Genomic DNA, 18,754 nt, shown 5'->3' with positions numbered 1-18,754 from the left:
GTTATCTATAAGTGCATCTTCGGTAGACTAGCTAAAACAACTTTTTAAGTTCTTTTTTTTTTTTTTTGAAAATTCTTCCATGTTATATAGCACGAGTATTAAATGACCTGAATTGAGTTGGATTATTGTTTTTATTGTGGTTATGTGAATTCAGACCATCCAACACTCATAACATTTAATATTACATAGCACTGAAGTGAAACCCTCCTTTTTCAAATCCTTTCATATGTGCAACTTTTGAAGTAAAAGTATGTTTTAGTTTTAAAGAAACAACCAAATACTCGAGGTTAATCAAACTTTGAGTAGAATAGCTTAAAAGAGAAACATATATGAAACATGGATTATTTTTAAATAAAATGAAAAGTAAATAAAAACAAAAACATTTTATTTTTAATTTTCTATTTTCTATTTTTTGTGTCTATAGAACCGTCGTTTCCTTTGTCCTTCTTCCAACGCATTTTTCAAAATTCTCAGCCGATTTCCTTTCCCAAATCCAAAATTCTCAGCTGCTGCTTCGACGCCCAAATTCAAAACCCAAGACTCAACTGTCGACGTCGTCGGCGCTATGCTCAAAGCCCTTCAACTTAAGTACGACTCTCCTTCCTCTTCCTCTTCTGCTGCCCCTGCCACGCAAGGCTGGAACGCCGTCAAGCTCTACCTCCACGTCTGTGGCAACACTCCCAAGGCCAAGTGAATCATCTCCGAGAAGACCGCCTCCTCCCTCGACCACCGTCTCCTGGTGCTGCACCCTGACCTGCAAAATTATTTTTTATATGATGTTGTGATGACGTCACCCGGCTCGTGGAAAAATTTCTCCCGAGTCTGAAGGAGTTGGGCCCACCGAATAGCCCCACTGATTTTGGTGGGCTGGAGCTGTTTTTGTTAGGGCAGGGGTTTGAATTAGCCCATTGCAAGTACAAATGGTAGGGGTGGAGTTGCTCTACGGTTGGTGATAGCTGCACATTTATTTTTACTTTTTACACATTAATTTCAATTTTTTGCCGTTAGATTGAATGAATTGAAGAATATCAATGACTAAAAATTAATAAGAATGTGTGAAAGATAAAAATAAATGTGTAAATAGCATTATCCTACTATAATACTTCATGTACCACAACAAATAGCCAGCTAGGTTTTAGTCTTCAACACAAATAAGGAACCACAATGTTACACGTAAGATGATTATACTTTCGACCAAATGTATTTTTTTAATAGAAAATTTTATTATTATAAAGAAATGGAGAAAATTCAACACTATTACAACAAGTTAGAAGACGAGGAGTTTCGAAGTTTGAATGCATAGATGAAAATCTAACACCCTATTCATTAGGATGTTTGACCACATGCAAGTTGCAACCAATCAAATGTACTTAATTAACGATTAACTTATTGACCAAACAAAAAAGAATTAACGATTGATTAACTTACGTCAACATATAAAGGAACTTTATTTGTTGATGGAACTATTCACTCTCAATAAAAAGAGCTAATCACTTGTCAAGCAGTTAGATGCCACAATGCCAAGTGACGTGTCGACCTGGTATTCGTTGTTATTCAATTTTTGTGCAACTCGCAGGTGACTGATATATTTGAGGGACTTGGATTGTTTGCCCTCCTTATCTCATGCCCTTCATATCTCCTCCTATTTTATGTGGCCACGGTTAAGCCACGTCAATATTTTTCATTGATTTTTTTTTATAGAAATAATAAGATAAAAAGTAATTGGAATATAAAATGTTGACGTGACTTAACCATAATCACAGAAATAAGAGGGGATGGAAAGGGCATGGGATGGGGAGGGCATACAATCCAAGTCCATATTTGAGATGAAGGCATTTTACCAGCGCCGTACTCTATATACGCCTCCAAAACTTTGGGTAATATTCAAACAGAGGACAAAACGACCTTATTAGCCAACGATAAAACCATCATCGTACAAGTGACCATCATCTGTTTGGGAGAAATTTTTTACTATGACTGGAACACAGAGTAGAAATGGTGTTCTGTCATGTGTTTTGAGTACACTGAAAAATCTCTTATTATCTGAGGTACAAGAAGTTGCCACTTATAGCATCTCTAATGGTGTAGACAAGTAAAATAGACAAAATTGTCCTCTAATGGTTGATTTGGCAAGTTCCCTACTCAATTAACTCATAAAACATGTCACCCCAATCAAGTAGGCAAAAGTATTAAGGGAGTCTTTTGTGGTGGAGGAAGAAAAAGCAACGAAAGGAATATGCAAGTGAGTCCCATTTGTGCCAAATAAGATGGTTCATGGCAGACTTGGACGGAAATGGGTCATAGTGACAGAGGTAGTATTCTTCTGGGGGATTAAGTAAGAAAAAATGAGTTTCAGGGGCAAAGTGAGAGTAAGTATGAAGTTTAGGAGGCACTATTATAAATAAGCCTATTATATACTAGTAATTAGGGCTGTAAATTGACTTGAAACAATTTGAGCTTGCACCAAGTTTCGCTCATGTTTGGCTCGTCAAAGTTCGGCTAGTGAAAGAACCGAGTCAAGCCTAGTTTGGCTCAATTAGAAAAGAAGCCAGGCTTGAGCACTGGTATATTCGGCTTGTAAAGCTCATGAGCAGCTCGAAGTTTTTATGAGACAACTCGAGGTAGGTTTGAGGTTCCATCATAAAACCAATTGACAATATAAGGAGTAACATAACTTACTTATAAGTGCATGCTAGGTCTCTTCTCCTACCAATATGAGATACATTCTCAACATTCACAAAGTTTCAAAAGAGTATAGGATGGATATTTTGAAGGCGATTTTGGCCTCGGACTTGATCCTATATAGTATGTGTATTGTATCTAACTCAAATATATAACTTGACACACATAAGACTAATATGACCTAAACAATAAATTCAGACACAAATGATTTGGGGCGAAAAAGAAGGTCGACGTTTGAACTCTTAGCCAAAGTATTAAGGGACTTGTAGACTAATGAGTTAGTCGTATACAAAGTCTAGGGTTTTATTGACTCTAATGATGTAACAAAAAAAAGAGATTTTTTTATTATCTGCCAAAATAAGAAAAATATCCTGAATTCCTATCCAACTTCACTAGTTCACTTTCCATTTGACAGCAGCCAAAATGTACACTAGTGAAGGGGGCACATCAAATGTGATTGAGATTGTCAATGTTTGAAGTCTAAAAACTCTGAAACTTGGGTCGTTCAAGAGAGACAAAAGAAATCCTGAACGTTCAAGATTTTAGATATTTGTGAGATGAGCTAGTAAAATGATCTAATGGAGACTGTAGAATTGAAATTGAGTGGTTTAGATTTCAAGGTCTTTAGGCTCTAGTTACAAAGATCTAGAATGAATCTCAATCTCAATCAAATGAAATGAAATTTTTCCTACCCCAACTTTACTGTATTATGTCGGGCGCAGCATGTCCCCACATAAATTATTCATGGTGTGATTAATGGCTTTGGATGATTGGATCTCTTTTAAAAGTTGTGCTTTACTTACTTCAGCCAAAAGGCCCAAGAGAGTTTTGGGTTCTTTTCAGATGAAAGTTGAAACAAAACTTCCGATTTCTAGGGTATTACAGCCTTTAGAAACTGGGTAGGAGCAACAATGGGATTTAATTTGAAAGAAAGGGATGTTGGGCCAATTTTGACCCCACTACATTGAGTTTGGGATGTGCCAAGCAATTGCTATATCCTCCCTCTTCACATTGTACTTTTTCTGATTAATCCTTTTCTTAGTCTTCCAAGTTCTGATTTGAGTAATAATTTAATTCAATCTAAATTACAGAGAGAATGATTCAAACTTAACGCTAGGCCTACACCTTTAAAACAATGTGCTCCGTTCTTGGCAGCAATCTCATGCTTGACTGCTCCAAGTATGATGTCGAGGGGGGTGCTAGAGTAGGATAGGGTATTGAGATTGTGACAAATTGTCAATTATTTTTATTTACGAGATTCACTGCTCCAACCGTGACATCAAGGGGGATGCTAGAGTATAGAATGGATTGCTGAGATTGTGAAAAATTGTTAGTGTTGTTATGTCCGAGAGTTATACTCTCTCTCTCTCTCTCTCTCTCTCTCTAATTCATTGAATGTTCCCATCAATGAAAAACTTCCTCATCATAGTTTCATTTGATATTTTTACACTAGTCAACTTAGCTACGTTTATATCTTCCGGTATTCATATAGTTTGTTATCCAAAAGATCTAGCAATGGCAGTACTAATAGTTCGTCCACTACTTGGCCATGCATGTATTTTTTAGTGTGTTTTGGATAGTAAAAAGTTGAAACTAATCTACCAACTGGGTGTGCTTCTATCTGTAAATTTTGAAATATTACTTCCATGAAAAAGTCAAGAGATGATACAAGAAAACAGGCATGAATATATATGATCTTAGCCGTGGCCAGTCCATCAAAATTTTTTTGGAGGATTATGACTGAGTTGTCTTCTCTTTCAGTCAGTCCGATCTTTTCCCATCAATAATAGAGGGACCATAATTGCCTGAAAGATAGAACAACACAATGCCAAATTGCATCGGCCCTCCTCTCTTTGACAAGAGTGGAGTGGACACAAAAAATGTGGGGGGGTGGTGGGTCTTTTTCTCCAATGTATATGATCGAATGGATATTCTTGGTGAGAATTCCAGAGATCTTTTAATCATGTTCTTTCATCGTATATCATGTGATCAGTTTTCGTCAGGTATTATTTATGTTCAATTTTAAATAACAAAAAATATTAAAATAATTTCTGACTGCACGATATACGATAAACGGATATAATTGAAAGATTTTCGAAATCCTTATAAAGAGGATCCGAAGATGATTCTCCTTCTTTTCTATCCCTAGCCACCCACAAATATACAGCTTTATCCTTTTTCTTAATTTCCTTCATGCAAGGTTGTGTTTGAATTCTTTTGAGAGGACACATGGAAGAAGAGGGGGGGGGTGTGGTCATTTTCACTTGATAAAAGGTGTAATGGAATTCTCAATTTTCTTATGGCAAAGTGTGATTGTGTAGAATTGTAGGTATAGCTTCATGAATGGTGGCAACCACCTCGATTGTTCCCTCAAAACACATCAAAACCCAAAAACCAACCTTATTAGATAGGGGTGTGCTATCCACACACCCCATTTTACTTCTCACACACTTTTTGATAATTTTTGTCTGTTGATTTTCTTCAATTCATCCGATTTGACGACTGAAAATTAAAAAAATATGTGAGAAGTAAAATGGAGTGTGTGGATATCACATTCCATTAGATATTCTTTTTATAACAACAAAGTGAGTATGCCACTTAGCATTGCTACAACTTTTCCAATTTTCCCACTTCAACTATCAAACAACAAAATAAATATTTAAAGACAATTGGTCGAGAGTTTTGAAGAAAGTTGAGATTGTTTTATAATTATTAATTGACAGTTAACGAAAAGTGATTCAACTCCTTATAAAGTTATAAGTCCTAACAAGATTTTTATTTTTATGTTTTACCTTGTAAAGTTGATCAATTGTTCGCACATCCTCACAAATTTGAAGGGAGTTGAAAGGAATTTAGTACTAATTTGGGAGTCCTTAACTTTTTTAAGGGTAAATTGTCATTTGACCCTTTGAACTATTACTTTAATTAAAATTGATCCCCTGAACTATTTTTTTGGTAAACTAACCATCTTAACTATTTGAAATCAGCCAATTAACCCCTTATCAGTAGATTCCATCCACAACTTCGTCAAATTCAAAAGAAAATTAATATTTTCTTCATCAATTCTTACTTGCCAACTATAACCAGTAATGAACTTATGACATTTGAAGACAAATAATGTGTAATGATAAAGTGAGATGGTCCGTTATGTAAACGTTTCATTTTTTTTTTTTATGTTTTCTCATTATGCTATATGTTTTTGAATGATTATGTGTCTGTCTCAAAATTTTATTGGTAGTTATAGCTGACAAATAACAATTGATGATGAAACAACTAATTTGCCCTTGAATTTGACAAAATTGATTACACAATCTAAGGGGTTAATTGACTGATTTTAAATAGTTCATAAAGTTAATTTACCAAAAAAATAATTTAAAATGTCAATTTCAACTGAGGTGATGGTTCAGAGAGTTAAACCGTAATTTACCCTATTTCTAAATGGCGATCCTACCTTTTCTTTCTGCACATCGTCTTTCTTTCTCCTCACCGTCTCCTCTCTAAACTCCAGCTTGCTATCTCGTGAGATCGAATCCTTCCCTTGGATGATCAGACAAAATTATCAATGGGAGAGAAGAGTCTACTTCTTCAATTTGTGAGAGAGTACACACAGATGGATCGAGATAGGTTTATGGAAATGAAATTGAAATTTTAAAGAAAACAATTGAAACTGGTGTGGTTGATGGTTGGGAACGATAGATCGAGATGGGCATGCCAATGTGGTGGATGCGAGTTGTGAAAGTTAGGACCGTTAGGCGAGGGGAGAAGTTGGGCTTAGTGGTGGTTGGGTGGTCTGGTTGTAACTGCGATTTGGATGAGTGGTCCGGCAGCTTGGATGGATGGTCTAGTCGTGGTAGTGGTTCGTGGTTTGGTCGTTTAGATGGGTGATATGGTCGTAGTGGTGGTTTGAATGGGTGGGATAGAGTCAAGTATAAAATATCGATGATATCGGAAATATTGGTAGTCAAAAAATACGGAAATATCGGAATATTATCGATACCGATAAAAATTGAATAAAAATCACGGAAATTGTAAGAAAAAGATTGAAATTTTTATTGAAACTTTGCAGGATGTTTATTTAGTCAATTATATATTAGTTTATCAGAAAAAATTGGAAGGAAATGCATTGCATGATAGATATAACTTATTTAAGATGATTATATAGCGAGCTGGCAAATATTGTGAGTGTAGAAAATATGTAGTAATTAATTAAAGAAGTTTAAACACACCATAATCATTTATATATAATGAATTAGTACAATATTTTACACTTTATACATTGCATGGTAAGATACATGAGTGACTTAGCAAAGTCTAAAATATCGATGATATCAGAAATATCTGTAGTCCAAAAACACCGAAATTTCGATGGAAATATCGGGATATTATGCATATTTTAGACTATGGATGGAGTGCGGTAGGTCTACTTGGAATTAATTTTAATTTTAATTTCATGTTTTAGTTTTTTTTTCTTCATAAAACTAACTAAAAGTTCAAAAAGAATTTAGTTTTAATGAAAAAAAGAAAAATAAATGTGTAGTAAATAGTACCAGAAAAAGGTAAAAATATGTTTTTTCTTTAAAAGTGAACAATACCGAAAGTGTTTCGTTAAAACTTTTTTTTTTTAATACATTTTCAAATTTTATATTAGTTTGACATAAGCTATCGTACAATTTATATAAGCAAAGGGATCCAAATTTTTCTAAAATAACGGGGATCACACTTTCAACCGTTAGATCACTTTGTAAAATCGTGCGGCTGTAAATTAACCCTGCTGTATTCTTTTTGTGTTCTTTTTCCTTTGTCTTTTACTTATCGGGTTCTTCCCTTTCTCTGTCTCCCGTCACTTCTTCTTCCCATTTTCTTTGTTTTTACGTTTTGATTTCTCTTTTGGTAGGCACAGGATACAACCATTTCGGTGGAAAGAGTTTTTTTTATTACAAAGATTGTGAAACTATGTTGTGTAACAAAATGAGATATTAATGACTGACTAATAGCATAGTTGTTAATATTAGAAGAAATGTATTTGTTTTTATTGATAATGAACCTATTATACGACATTTTCAAATATAAAACCTCACCAGTAAGACCATCTCCAACCCTTGGGCTAAAAGCCAAATTTTTTAGCTTGGAAAATTTGGCTTTTAGCCCAAAAACATCTTTTCTGCTCCAACTCTTCTGCTCTAAAATTTTAGCCCGGAATTATTAAAGAATGAACTTAGGCTAATTTTTTTCTTAAATCAATTTTTTTTAAATAAATAAATATGTAGATTATTGTAAATTAATTTTATGAATTGTAAATTAATTTTATGAACATTTTAATCTAAAAAAAATTAAATTCCGATAACCATTTGGCATTTAGCCCGGGGGGAAAGCTGGGGGGGGTATTTGGTCCAGAAATAACATTTGGCATTTAGCCTAAAATTTTAACATGGGTTGGAGAGTGTTTGGGGGGGGTAATTTGGAGGGTAATTTAGCTTTTAGCCCAGGTTTGGAGATGATCTAACAATTGTAACTTATTTGTATTAATATATAATTGACGACATTAACATTGTTTACTATCTAAATGGATTTGATTATTGACATTTTTTTTTTAATTTTGCACTCTTTTAAATCCATCTCTCCTCCGTTAATTCTTAACTTCGCCGCTTACGTAGATGTAATACCGTCAGCGCTCCAAAGGATGGGGAGCTGCAGGCCAGGTTTAAAGGTGTCACCTTTGTCGCTTTGTAAGAGGACGACGCCAGCTGCGATTGATTTAAACCCACGACATTGATGGTATTTGTTAGTTTATAGTTGGAAATAATTAAACAGTCCCAGCTGTACGCAGCTCGTGTACCCATCTTCGATCTCCATAATATTGGGTCGATGCATAATTTTGAGGCCATGCAGCATCCTACCAGGTTATGTTTGACTACATGAGTAACATAGAACTAAATATCGATCTATCTTGTCATAGGTTGGTCACAACACTCACTCTCTCTCTCTCTCTCTCTCTCTCCCTCTCTCTCTCTCTGTGTGTTGGCTGCGTAGGCTTCGCACAGCAGTATGTTAGCAAGAGTACTAACAAACCGGATCCTCTCTAGATTCCCAAAAACTGAGCAGCCTGATCAATGATTTTGGACCATTTAAATTTAATCAAACAGCTACAAACAGAGGATCCTTAAATCTTATGGTGTAAAGTACAGTTAACCCTAATTTTAATCTCCCAATCTAAATCTAAAAGAAATTATTGTTTCCTTAATCTTTAGACTATGCTAGCTATTACAGATGGATTTTGCTAAAAGATGTCATCCTTATTGAATTGAATTGTATAAAACATATATCTAACAAGAGAACATTGCCTCATGGTCATTCTCTGTAGTCCATGTTTTGTGGGTGTAAAATGTCCGTATAATATCACTTTTGCATGTAATTTGTGAGCCAAAGTTATATATATGAACATCTTAAATCCCAATTATCTCCATTTAGCCAAGCATTTCAGAACTTTCCTATAGTAAATTTGTGCTCTTGAAGCTTTCAAACACCTGCAGCAACCAAAGATGAATAACAGGTTGGTGCATGAAGTAGGATGTAGGGTTTTGTCTCCGCCCTAACTCTGAAGGGCTCAATCTACAATCTCTCGAAGCCCTTTCATTATATAAGCACGTGAACACAAAGTGGCAACATATACTTTTGCATTCACTCTGATGCCTAAGTTTTGTCAAGATTTTACACGTGGCATTTTAATGTCGTTTTCATATAATAATTTGCCAATGAAATTTGACTTTACACCATAAAATTAAAGGAAAACTAATGAAAAATGCTTGAAAACTTTGAGTTTTAATGATAAGGACAAAATAAAGGGTAAAATGAATAGTACCAGGATTGACTTTTTAGTGTAAAAATGTGGTTTTTCGTTAAAGTGACCAGTACCAAGTGTTTTTCGTTAAAATTCCCTAAAATTAATTAGCAATATAAGAAGTAAATTATAAACAAATGTATTGCCTTTTTTCTCGATGTGGGATCAATATTATCAATACAAACTCTCATGTGTGGCATACTTTCAAGTCTAACACATTGATCGACAACACAAATTTAGTAACGTAGAGTTGTGTAGTTGTTGGGCTTCCACATGGGACAATCTGCTATGATAACGTGAAGCAATTTGAAGTTTTATCATAAAACTAATTGGTAATATAAAAAATAACTTAATTTTGTTTAAGTACAAACAAATTTTTTTCCTGAGATTAATATTTTCAGCAGTTACGCTAGCTAATATCTAAATCGAATAAACTTCTAAAAACTCAATTTCATAGGAGAATAATAGTCACATCCCTCACTTTGAGAGGAGTCAGGGCTGATTTGGTATTGTTATGCTTTGAAAAAAAATAGCTTCTGCTGTACTGTGAGAATAAGTTCATTTTTGCTGCTTCATGTTTTCAACTTTTTTCATCTAAAACTGTGAAAATAAGCTGTTTTTAAGTGTTTATCAAATACTCCTTTAAACTCAACTTTTTTTTATACTCACTTTTTATAAAATCATTTCAGTACCAAATCAGTACTCATTCTCCCATTTGACATGGATCAACCCTCCCTTGGTCAAGACTTTCGTTTTCTTAGTTGGAGAAAGACTTGCAATTGCAAGTCTTCTTTACCAAAAAAAATGAAAAAAAACAAGAACTGTAAGTCTTTGTGATTAGTTTTTTGGTCTTTCCTGTATCGTCGGCAGAAATAAAATAAAAACAAAACATAATATTTGTGGTCGATATTATATCATACTTTTCTGCAGCTAATTGACTTGAAGGACTTTTTATTTTCAGGGTCTTTCATTAAATGTGATTTATAATAAAATAACTTGTACATGATGTACTAATACAAGTCACTGATGTCAGTCAACCATTTTAATTGGTTGGACTAAAAATTGTTTGATTGATTGGTTGGAATATTTTGTGCATTCCGGTGGGTTATGCCAAATTCAAGACATCATATGTTACCATTCTTTTTTTTTTAAATGTTATTATTAATTAGAAGGAGAAGGTTCTAAACTTTTACAAAAGGTTAAGAGAGAGAAGTTTCAAACTTAGGACACGTGAGTAGAAATCTAACAATTACTATATTTGGATTGAACAACTTTTTTATTTTGATTTCTAATAGTTAAAGTGTATTTGTTTGAATGAAACTTCGATGTCACAAAGTGAAATTTTATTAAATAAAAACAGAAAATTCAAAGCGTACTTGATCTCTCACATTTATGTACAAATTTAACATAAATGACTGCACCAACTAGCTTAATTCAACTACTTGTTATCATCTTTATTTTTTGAACTTCATAGAGATGAGAGAAATTAAAAATATAGATAAAGATGTAATTTGACTAAAACAAGAAGAGACAAGATGTTAGGTACTGAGAAATTGAGAAAAACATTGTGCCGATTGCCGTCCTTTTTTAAGAATCGTGTCCTTCCTCTTTTTAATTAGTAATTTCGGTTTCCTAAATCATGCTTGTGATTCATAGCATCACAATCAACATAATTTCGGTTTTCTAACAAGAAAATATGCGATGAATATATATTTAAACGGTACTAGTATGTACTATTAAAGGATATTTGCAAATTAGCGTAATGAAATTGACTAAAATAATATGTTTCTCCTTGGCACTCAAGTTCTGATCAATTTTTTCATGATTTGGTTTAAAAGTGATTAGAATATCACCTGAATCAAAAAAATAAAAAAATAAAAAAATCTAAGTTCAAATGCAATTACAAATAAATAAATAAAAAATGTGTTTCACGCCACTTCGAGACACCGAAAAATGGACAAAAATCAAACTAGAATCGGGTGAATTATGATTTTATAGCGTGTACTTGATCGTTTGAGTGGATGACGTTAGAGTTTGCATGTCCAATCCTCCTTTTTCAAAAGCAAGGACAAAGTGGACTGTTGGGTTTGGGGCAAACTTCCCACCACCACTATCCACTATCCATATCCACTGGGCACCACCCCAATCAAAGAAAGATCTACACCCAATATCTCAAAGTTTAAACCCAGCAGATTGAGAGAGATGACTCCTGTGAAAGCACCCCATCTCTGCAAGTGAATTGTTCCATCCCCACTCTCCTTCCAGAGCGTTTGCATGTACGCTCCAGCCAGTCAGGGCACGAGTGATACTGTGATAGAGACTGTTTGGTAAATAAACAACAATTGGAAAGGTGTGGAATTTGAACAAATGACACATTACTTTCTCAGTTTTATCAAATTAGCACATGAACTAGGCATTAAAAATTCCCTCTATTTTCTGTAAAAACTCTCTTCAAATTTAAGGCGGAGAAGTAGCCACAAGTAGAAGAACAGACTCTAGTTGAGTGACATGACTATAATCGCGTTAAAAAATGGTAGGTGTTCATGTTACACGCTATCATTTGACGGAAGGATGAATGGAACATGGGAATAGCCGCATAGTTAATAAATTGTATCACAGTTTGATGGTGGTTAATTGTAGATTCATTAACTCTATATGGTAATTGCACAAAACTAGAAAACTTTGAGGCCATTTGTGCAAATTTGTTAAAATAGTTAGTCAATATAGACTTGTTGGACATCACTCTTATTGCATAAGAGAATATAATCGGATACATCAATTATCATAATACAAGTGGCTAAATTCTTAAATAAAAAACTTCTAATCACTTATATTATGACATTTGATATACCAATAGGGTTTACGACATATTGAAAATTTCTCCATTTGCATGGCTTTGGATTGGCTATTGGTGGTGGTGGTGATGATGGTGATGATGGGGCGTGCTTTAATTCAAGCCATGTTTTCCTCGCTTCCAAGGATTATTCTTAAACTAATCAAACTCTCTGGTTTTGGTTTCTAATTAAATAAATCTGACTGCCTCAGTTTATTCCTTTTGGCTCATTTTAATAGGTTTATTATATTAACATCTTATAAATTGTTGAATAAACTCCACTTACTTAATACACCTTATATTTACTTTTTCACTTAAAAATTATCTTAATACATCCCATATACTTTCCCATAATACCCCACATTCTCAATATACATCTTATATTTTGTATGTACACCCCATATTTTCTTTATACCCCACATTTCTCAAAGGGGTGTGCTATCCACACACCCCTTTTTACTTCTCCCACATCATTTGTTAATTTCTGTCTTTTGATCTTCTTTAATTCATCTCGTTCGACGGTCGAAAATTAAAAAGATGTGAGAGAAGTAAAAAAGGGTGTGTAGATATCACACTCCTACTCAAATCTTATAACACTCATTTTTAATTTAAGGGATTGAATATAACCATTAGAACGTTTAGTTTACCGAAAGATTTCAAATCATTTGAACGTTTAGTTTGCCGAATGATTTCAAAATGATGATTTAAAATCATCTTAGTATAGTTTGAAATCATCTTATTAACGCGTGCTAATTCGAAAAACACAAGTGATCCTTATTCAAACTTCTATATCCAATGTTGGACCTATTATATGGCCTAGAGATTCTGCCTTAGTTCCTAAAGGATGGGAGATCCTGACAAACGGCAAAAGATTGAGAGTAGGAGTTCCTGTGGAGAATGGCTATCCTCAATTTGTAAAAGTAGTACATGACTCTAGCACTACTACGACTCATGTTATTGGGTACGCAAGATTAATATGAACCCTAAAAGATGAATATGAATATAAAAGTTTAAATAATGCAACAAACGCAAGATTAAATAATTATCGATGTCATCGAAATCACTAAAAGAATGAAAAATATGAAGTCTTATCTCATGTGAAGCTTTCGAAACATCGATTTCGTGTTCCATTCGTCAAAAATAATTTTTCTCAATCAATATGTTTATAGTTTCATTGGTTAGAGTTTTGTTCAACAATGGAGGATGAGAGAGTTTTGATAGTTGAGAAGATAAATAATACACTAAAAGTGATTTGTGGTGTATTTATAAATTTTTATTTTTTTTAGGAGTAATTAGGTTTTCATCCTTATTTTTACTACTCTATTGATTAAAACCTTATTACTTTTCAATTTTTGATCAAGGTCCTTTGTATTAATAATATCATTAATTATTTCAATAATAAAATATTTTTTATTTCTAAATATATTCATTTAATATTAAAAATGTTACAATTAGTATATTTATATTTATGGCTAAATTTTTTATCATATATTTTTATTTTTAGTTTGTACCCATTTTTAATTTGCAACCCTTTTTTAATTTGTACCAATTTTCCTTTCAATTTTAATTTGTACCCATATATTAATTTCTTTTTGTGCCCATATTTTTTAAAGTTTTATTTGTATTGTACCCATATTTTTTTATTTATTTGTACCCATTTTTATTTTTGCTAAATGTACCCATTTTGAAGAATGTACCCATGTTTTGATACAATAATTTTTTGGTTATTTTTTTATGAATGTACCCATGTTTACACACACACGCACAATAGTATATTTATATTTTAATATTTTTAATCCCACAAATTATGTTTTTTATTTAAAATCTCATTACTATAAACAACTATAAATTTTAATTTTTAATTTAAAAAATATAGTAACGTACATAGAAATAAATTATCAATTAATTTTAGGGACTTGGATCAAAAATTGAAAACCAACAAAGTTTCAGTAAAAGATTATTCATAACTAGGGACCGCATCCAAAGTCTCCTTTTTTTTTAAAACCTAATAAGGTCAAAATTATCATTGCATAGTAGAGTAGAGTATTCAACATTTTGTAGAATATTAATATAAAAAGTCTTCTAATACTCACATGTGTATATGAGCTTTCTGTTTTTTTTTATACCTACTTCAATTTATATATTTTAAATTTGTGTTTTCAATCAAACTTCTGTCTGCAAGTTTCACTTCTACCAACATTTTTTTTCCCTCGCTCACACCATATAACACTATAGCCTCAATGATTTAAAATTTATAGGGTCTTCATCACCTTTTTTTTATAGGAGAAAAATTTGTAAGTTGATTGTAGATCAGTGATCGGGAATAATCTTTTTGACTTTCTTTTTTTTACATCTAAAGAAATAAATTGACATGCTTTCGATTATTAATTAGAATAGTTTAAAATATTACATTGAAAACAATAAAAAAATAGCTCTATTATTGTAACGAAGAGAAGAAAAATAGGGTAGTTAATTGGAATTGTGGAAATAGACATGCCTTGGGTCTTCTTCCTACTAAACAAGGGAAAAAGTGGGTAAGCTTCTTTTGCTTTCTAAATTAAATAAAGTTGCAGTTCTGTTCAATGGTTTCACTCTCTCTCCCTCTCTCTCTTTCTAAATTAATAAAGTTGCAGTTCTGTTCAATGGTCTCTCTCTCTCTCTCTCTCTCAAAATAGCAGGTTAGCTTCTGCATGCTCTTCCATGGAGTTTAAAATTTACTAAATTCTCTTCCAAATTTGGGTGTGTCTGCCTCAACCCCATAATACCACACTATACCTACTCTCCACCTTTACACTGGTAAAGTGAACTCTCTCTCTCTCTCTCTCTCTCTTTTGGGCAACTTTTGGTTATCCTTTCTATCAGGTGCTGATTAGTTTTTCCATTCAGTACCTGAATACTCTGCTGTTTTGTTGGCTTTTGGTTGCTTTTTTTTTCCCACTTATTCAGTCCTTTCCTTTCCATTGAGCATGAATAGTTTTTTTACCTCTTCCTTCAATGCTTCTTGATTGAATTCAGTTTGTTTTGCAGTTTGGTTATATTTATCTTCATACAATCCTGATGGGGTTTCCTTTACAATCTGTTTGGCTTCCCAGAAAATGATATTCTCATGAGTTTGGATTCCAAGTAGAAAACTTGGTGCAGTCCTTTCTTCTTCTTTTTTGGTATAAAGTTGAGATTTTTTTTTTTTAATAGTCAGTTGATCCTTGGGTAAAAAGTTAGATAATTTTCTGGCATAATTTGAAGTGGGATTTGGTTAGATTTTTGTAAATTGTGATTTTATTTTTTTATTTTTTTACATTCAATGGAATCTTGGAGCTGTATTTCTGAAGGGAAAGGGTTTGTTGTATCAGATGAAACATTTTCACATACTGATTCACTTTCTAGAAGTTGAAATGGTTTGATGGGTTGGGAACTGAAAATCCCATGTACCTTCATGGAAAGTCAAGGTTTTGGGGAGTTGGGTAACTTGGGTTTGCCAGAAATGGTGGGCAAACATTTGCAGAGTGATTCAATTAGAGATGTAGTGAGCACAAGTATGTCTACCCCGAATTTGTTTTCGGGTGAAGCCGAATCCTTTTCGAGGATTTCGAGCTCCATTGTGGACTCCAGCAGTAGGGATTCTTCACTCATTGATTTAAAACTAGGGAGATTGGCTGATCACAAAGGTGTTCATAGCTCTAAATTGTCTAAAGGAACTCCCATGTTGTCCTCATCTGAATCATCCACACCTACGAAGAGAATGCGTGTTTCGGGTGTGTATTCTCAGCCCGCCTACTGCCAGGTTTATGGTTGCAACAAGGATCTTAGCTCCTGTAAGGACTACCACAAGAGGCATAAAGTCTGCGAGGTTCACTCGAAGACTGCGAAAGTTATTATCAATGGCATAGAACAAAGGTTTTGTCAACAATGTAGCAGGTTGGTCATGTTTATAACATCTTGATTGAATTCACGTTCTTTGGTTTGCCACAAACATTTTGCTTTCTGATTTTTTGTACACTTTAGTTAAACCCAACAGGATTTTGAATCGAACTGCTTTTCTAATGATATGGTTCTTATTGCTTGCTGATATAATACGTTCTAGCTTTTGACCATACAGGTTTCATTTGTTGGGTGAATTTGATGATGGTAAGCGTAGCTGTCGTAAGCGCCTTGCAGGACACAACGAGCGGCGGAGAAAGCCTCAGATTGGGAGTCATTCTGGAAGAGCTGAGAGGTTCCCTCAGTCATTTGATGGTATTAATGAAAATTAATAGTTCATTTCTAATCTTTGATTGTCCTTACATTCGTGGTCCCCCCCTCCCCTCCCTCTCCTTTGTCCTCAACTGCAATAGAAACATGCCGTCAACTCTTGTGCATCCCTGTCCTCTACATATTGTCAACCCTTATCGATGAAAATTTGTTTTCTGATCTAATTTACCGTGTCGAAAATCAAGCCTTAGTAATGGAGGAATGTGTCTACTGGCTGCATATTGCAGCTGCAACATTGAGCTGAAACCTTTTGCCTCGGAGGGTTAGGCCTAATATACAATTGAAATTTATGCCGGAATACGTAAGAGATAGTTTCTTTAAGTAAGTCAAGCTCGTTGAACACCACTATGGATGAAAAAGCCTTAATAAGAGTCATCTTATCTGTGTGAAGTATGGTCATATGTTTTTGTTACGATTTCTCTAGAATTCAACGCAAAATCTTCAAAAGGACCCAACATGCACCCAATTTGACGAAACTTGTGTTTAAGACAAATAAATCTAACTAGTTGGCAACAATTAAATGTTATGTGTTATTCTCATGACTCATGTTTCTTAAGACTCCAATCAAATTTAGGATGAGGATTCTCCTGTATAACTTACTGTTCTTGCAGTGTTTGATTAGAGAATCATTACTCCATCTACTGTTTTGAAGCATTCAGTTGCATTGCTTATTTTAAAGTATGCACATTTTGCAGGTGGCAGATTTGAAGGGAATATGTTAACTACTGCATCTTTTATCTGCCAAGAGATACTCCCTAGTGGCAATTTGAATCCTGAGAAATATGGAACAAGTGACTGGTGCAGGCGCCTAAAAGTTGAAGGCGGGACTCATTATGGGCCTTTTTTGGGGATGCCTGTTGCAAACGGGCATCTGCATTCGAAACCTGTCCTCCCTTCTTACGATATTGGCAAACAGTATCCCCCATTTCATGAAAACGGAACTAATCCTCAAAATGCAAGCATATTTGGTCAGAACGGTAGTCAATATCCACAAGATGCGAGAGGCCTAAGTTCCGGTTCACATTCTATTTTTCATGAGACCGCATTAGGAAGTCAAAACTTCAATGTTTTTGACACTGCTTCAGCAGTTCAAGGATTATTGGGAATCTCAGACTCTGGCTGTGCTCTCTCTCTTCTGTCATCTCAATCACAGAACTCTTCAGGCTATTTGTCAGGAATTCCTATTGCGCGTCCCTTAGTCATACCAGCCAGCCATAACTTCCCTTCTTCAGGAATGAATTCTGGAGCTGGCAATCACCTGAGTCCCATGCCGCTATCTAATGGTTGTGATGATACCGATGATTTTGGAATCTCAGATGGGATTTTCCAAGGATCAGGTTTTGTGAACACAAAAGATCGTCTACCCTTTCAAGATGGAGCCACTATCAACTTGCTTCAACTGTCATCGCAGCTCCAACGAGTAGAGGATCAACGGCAATCCATGCTGGTGAAGCAGGAAAATGATGCTTTCTGCTTTACTGAGAATCACTTAAAAAGTGATCTGCAAATAAGGTAAGTTGATGTGTACCACAGTAACTTTGAATTCTATCACGGTGATTAAAAATCCAAATGGCTGCCTTGTATCATCGATTATATGCCACGTTGAAGAATGAATATGTCCGAAAAATATATTTGGACTCGACTTGAGAAACATGTGTCATTAGTTCGCACGAACCTGTCACTTTGTAATTTACAATAATCTCTGCTGTATTCACAGTCCAATTTCTATTTGAATTCATCTTATTACTATTTTGGACTTCCTTTGATATCAGAGAGTAAAGTATCCCGACTGTAATTAGACAGGACGCGAAGTGTGAATGCATGTCGCAGTTGGGAACAAATCTACCATGGATCTCCTTGAGAGACATTGATAGTAGCAGTTGGAGTGTACAAGAAAAACTACAAACTTTAAGTACATCATTTAGCCTGCCGCGAACTACGTTTGAGTTCTTGTATACGTTCTAAAATGATTGTCTTAATCTCCTCGGTTCTCTTTATTCTCTGCATTCTCAAGAAGTTTTATGGATAAGTTTCTGCTTTGAAACTGACATCCTCACGTATAAAGTTCCGTTTCTTATCTTTCTGCATACCATTTCGTGATGAACGTTATTTACTGATTTATATAGGAAGTGTTTAATTGTTTTGCTGTACGA

General features: G+C 34.2%; 1 protein-coding gene across 2 annotated transcripts; it reads left to right on the top strand.

Annotated features, from left to right (window-relative positions):
- Nucleotides 1–14,873: 14,873 nt before the first annotated feature.
- On the top strand, nt 14,874–18,350 carry LOC103409770 (squamosa promoter-binding-like protein 6). 2 transcript variants are annotated; one of them, XM_070824189.1, is made up of 4 exons: nt 14,896–15,149; nt 15,381–16,268; nt 16,450–16,586; nt 17,297–18,350. In XM_070824189.1, the coding sequence occupies exons 2-4, from the start codon at nt 15,754–15,756 to the stop codon at nt 18,115–18,117; spliced, it is 1,473 nt and encodes a 490-aa protein (XP_070680290.1). In that variant the 5' UTR covers nt 14,896–15,149; nt 15,381–15,753; the 3' UTR covers nt 18,118–18,350. The 2 variants fall into 2 exon arrangements, with proteins under 2 accessions (XP_008346785.1, XP_070680290.1); XM_008348563.4 differs by having other exon boundaries at nt 14,874–16,268.
- The last annotated feature ends 404 nt before the right edge of the window (nt 18,351–18,754 follow it).

Source organism: Malus domestica, chromosome 06 (genome assembly GCF_042453785.1).
Source record: "Malus domestica chromosome 06, GDT2T_hap1".
In the NCBI taxonomy this organism is placed as follows: domain Eukaryota; kingdom Viridiplantae; phylum Streptophyta; class Magnoliopsida; order Rosales; family Rosaceae; genus Malus; species Malus domestica.
Note: the sequence above shows the minus strand (reverse complement) of the source record. Positions and strands in the feature narration are given on the sequence as shown.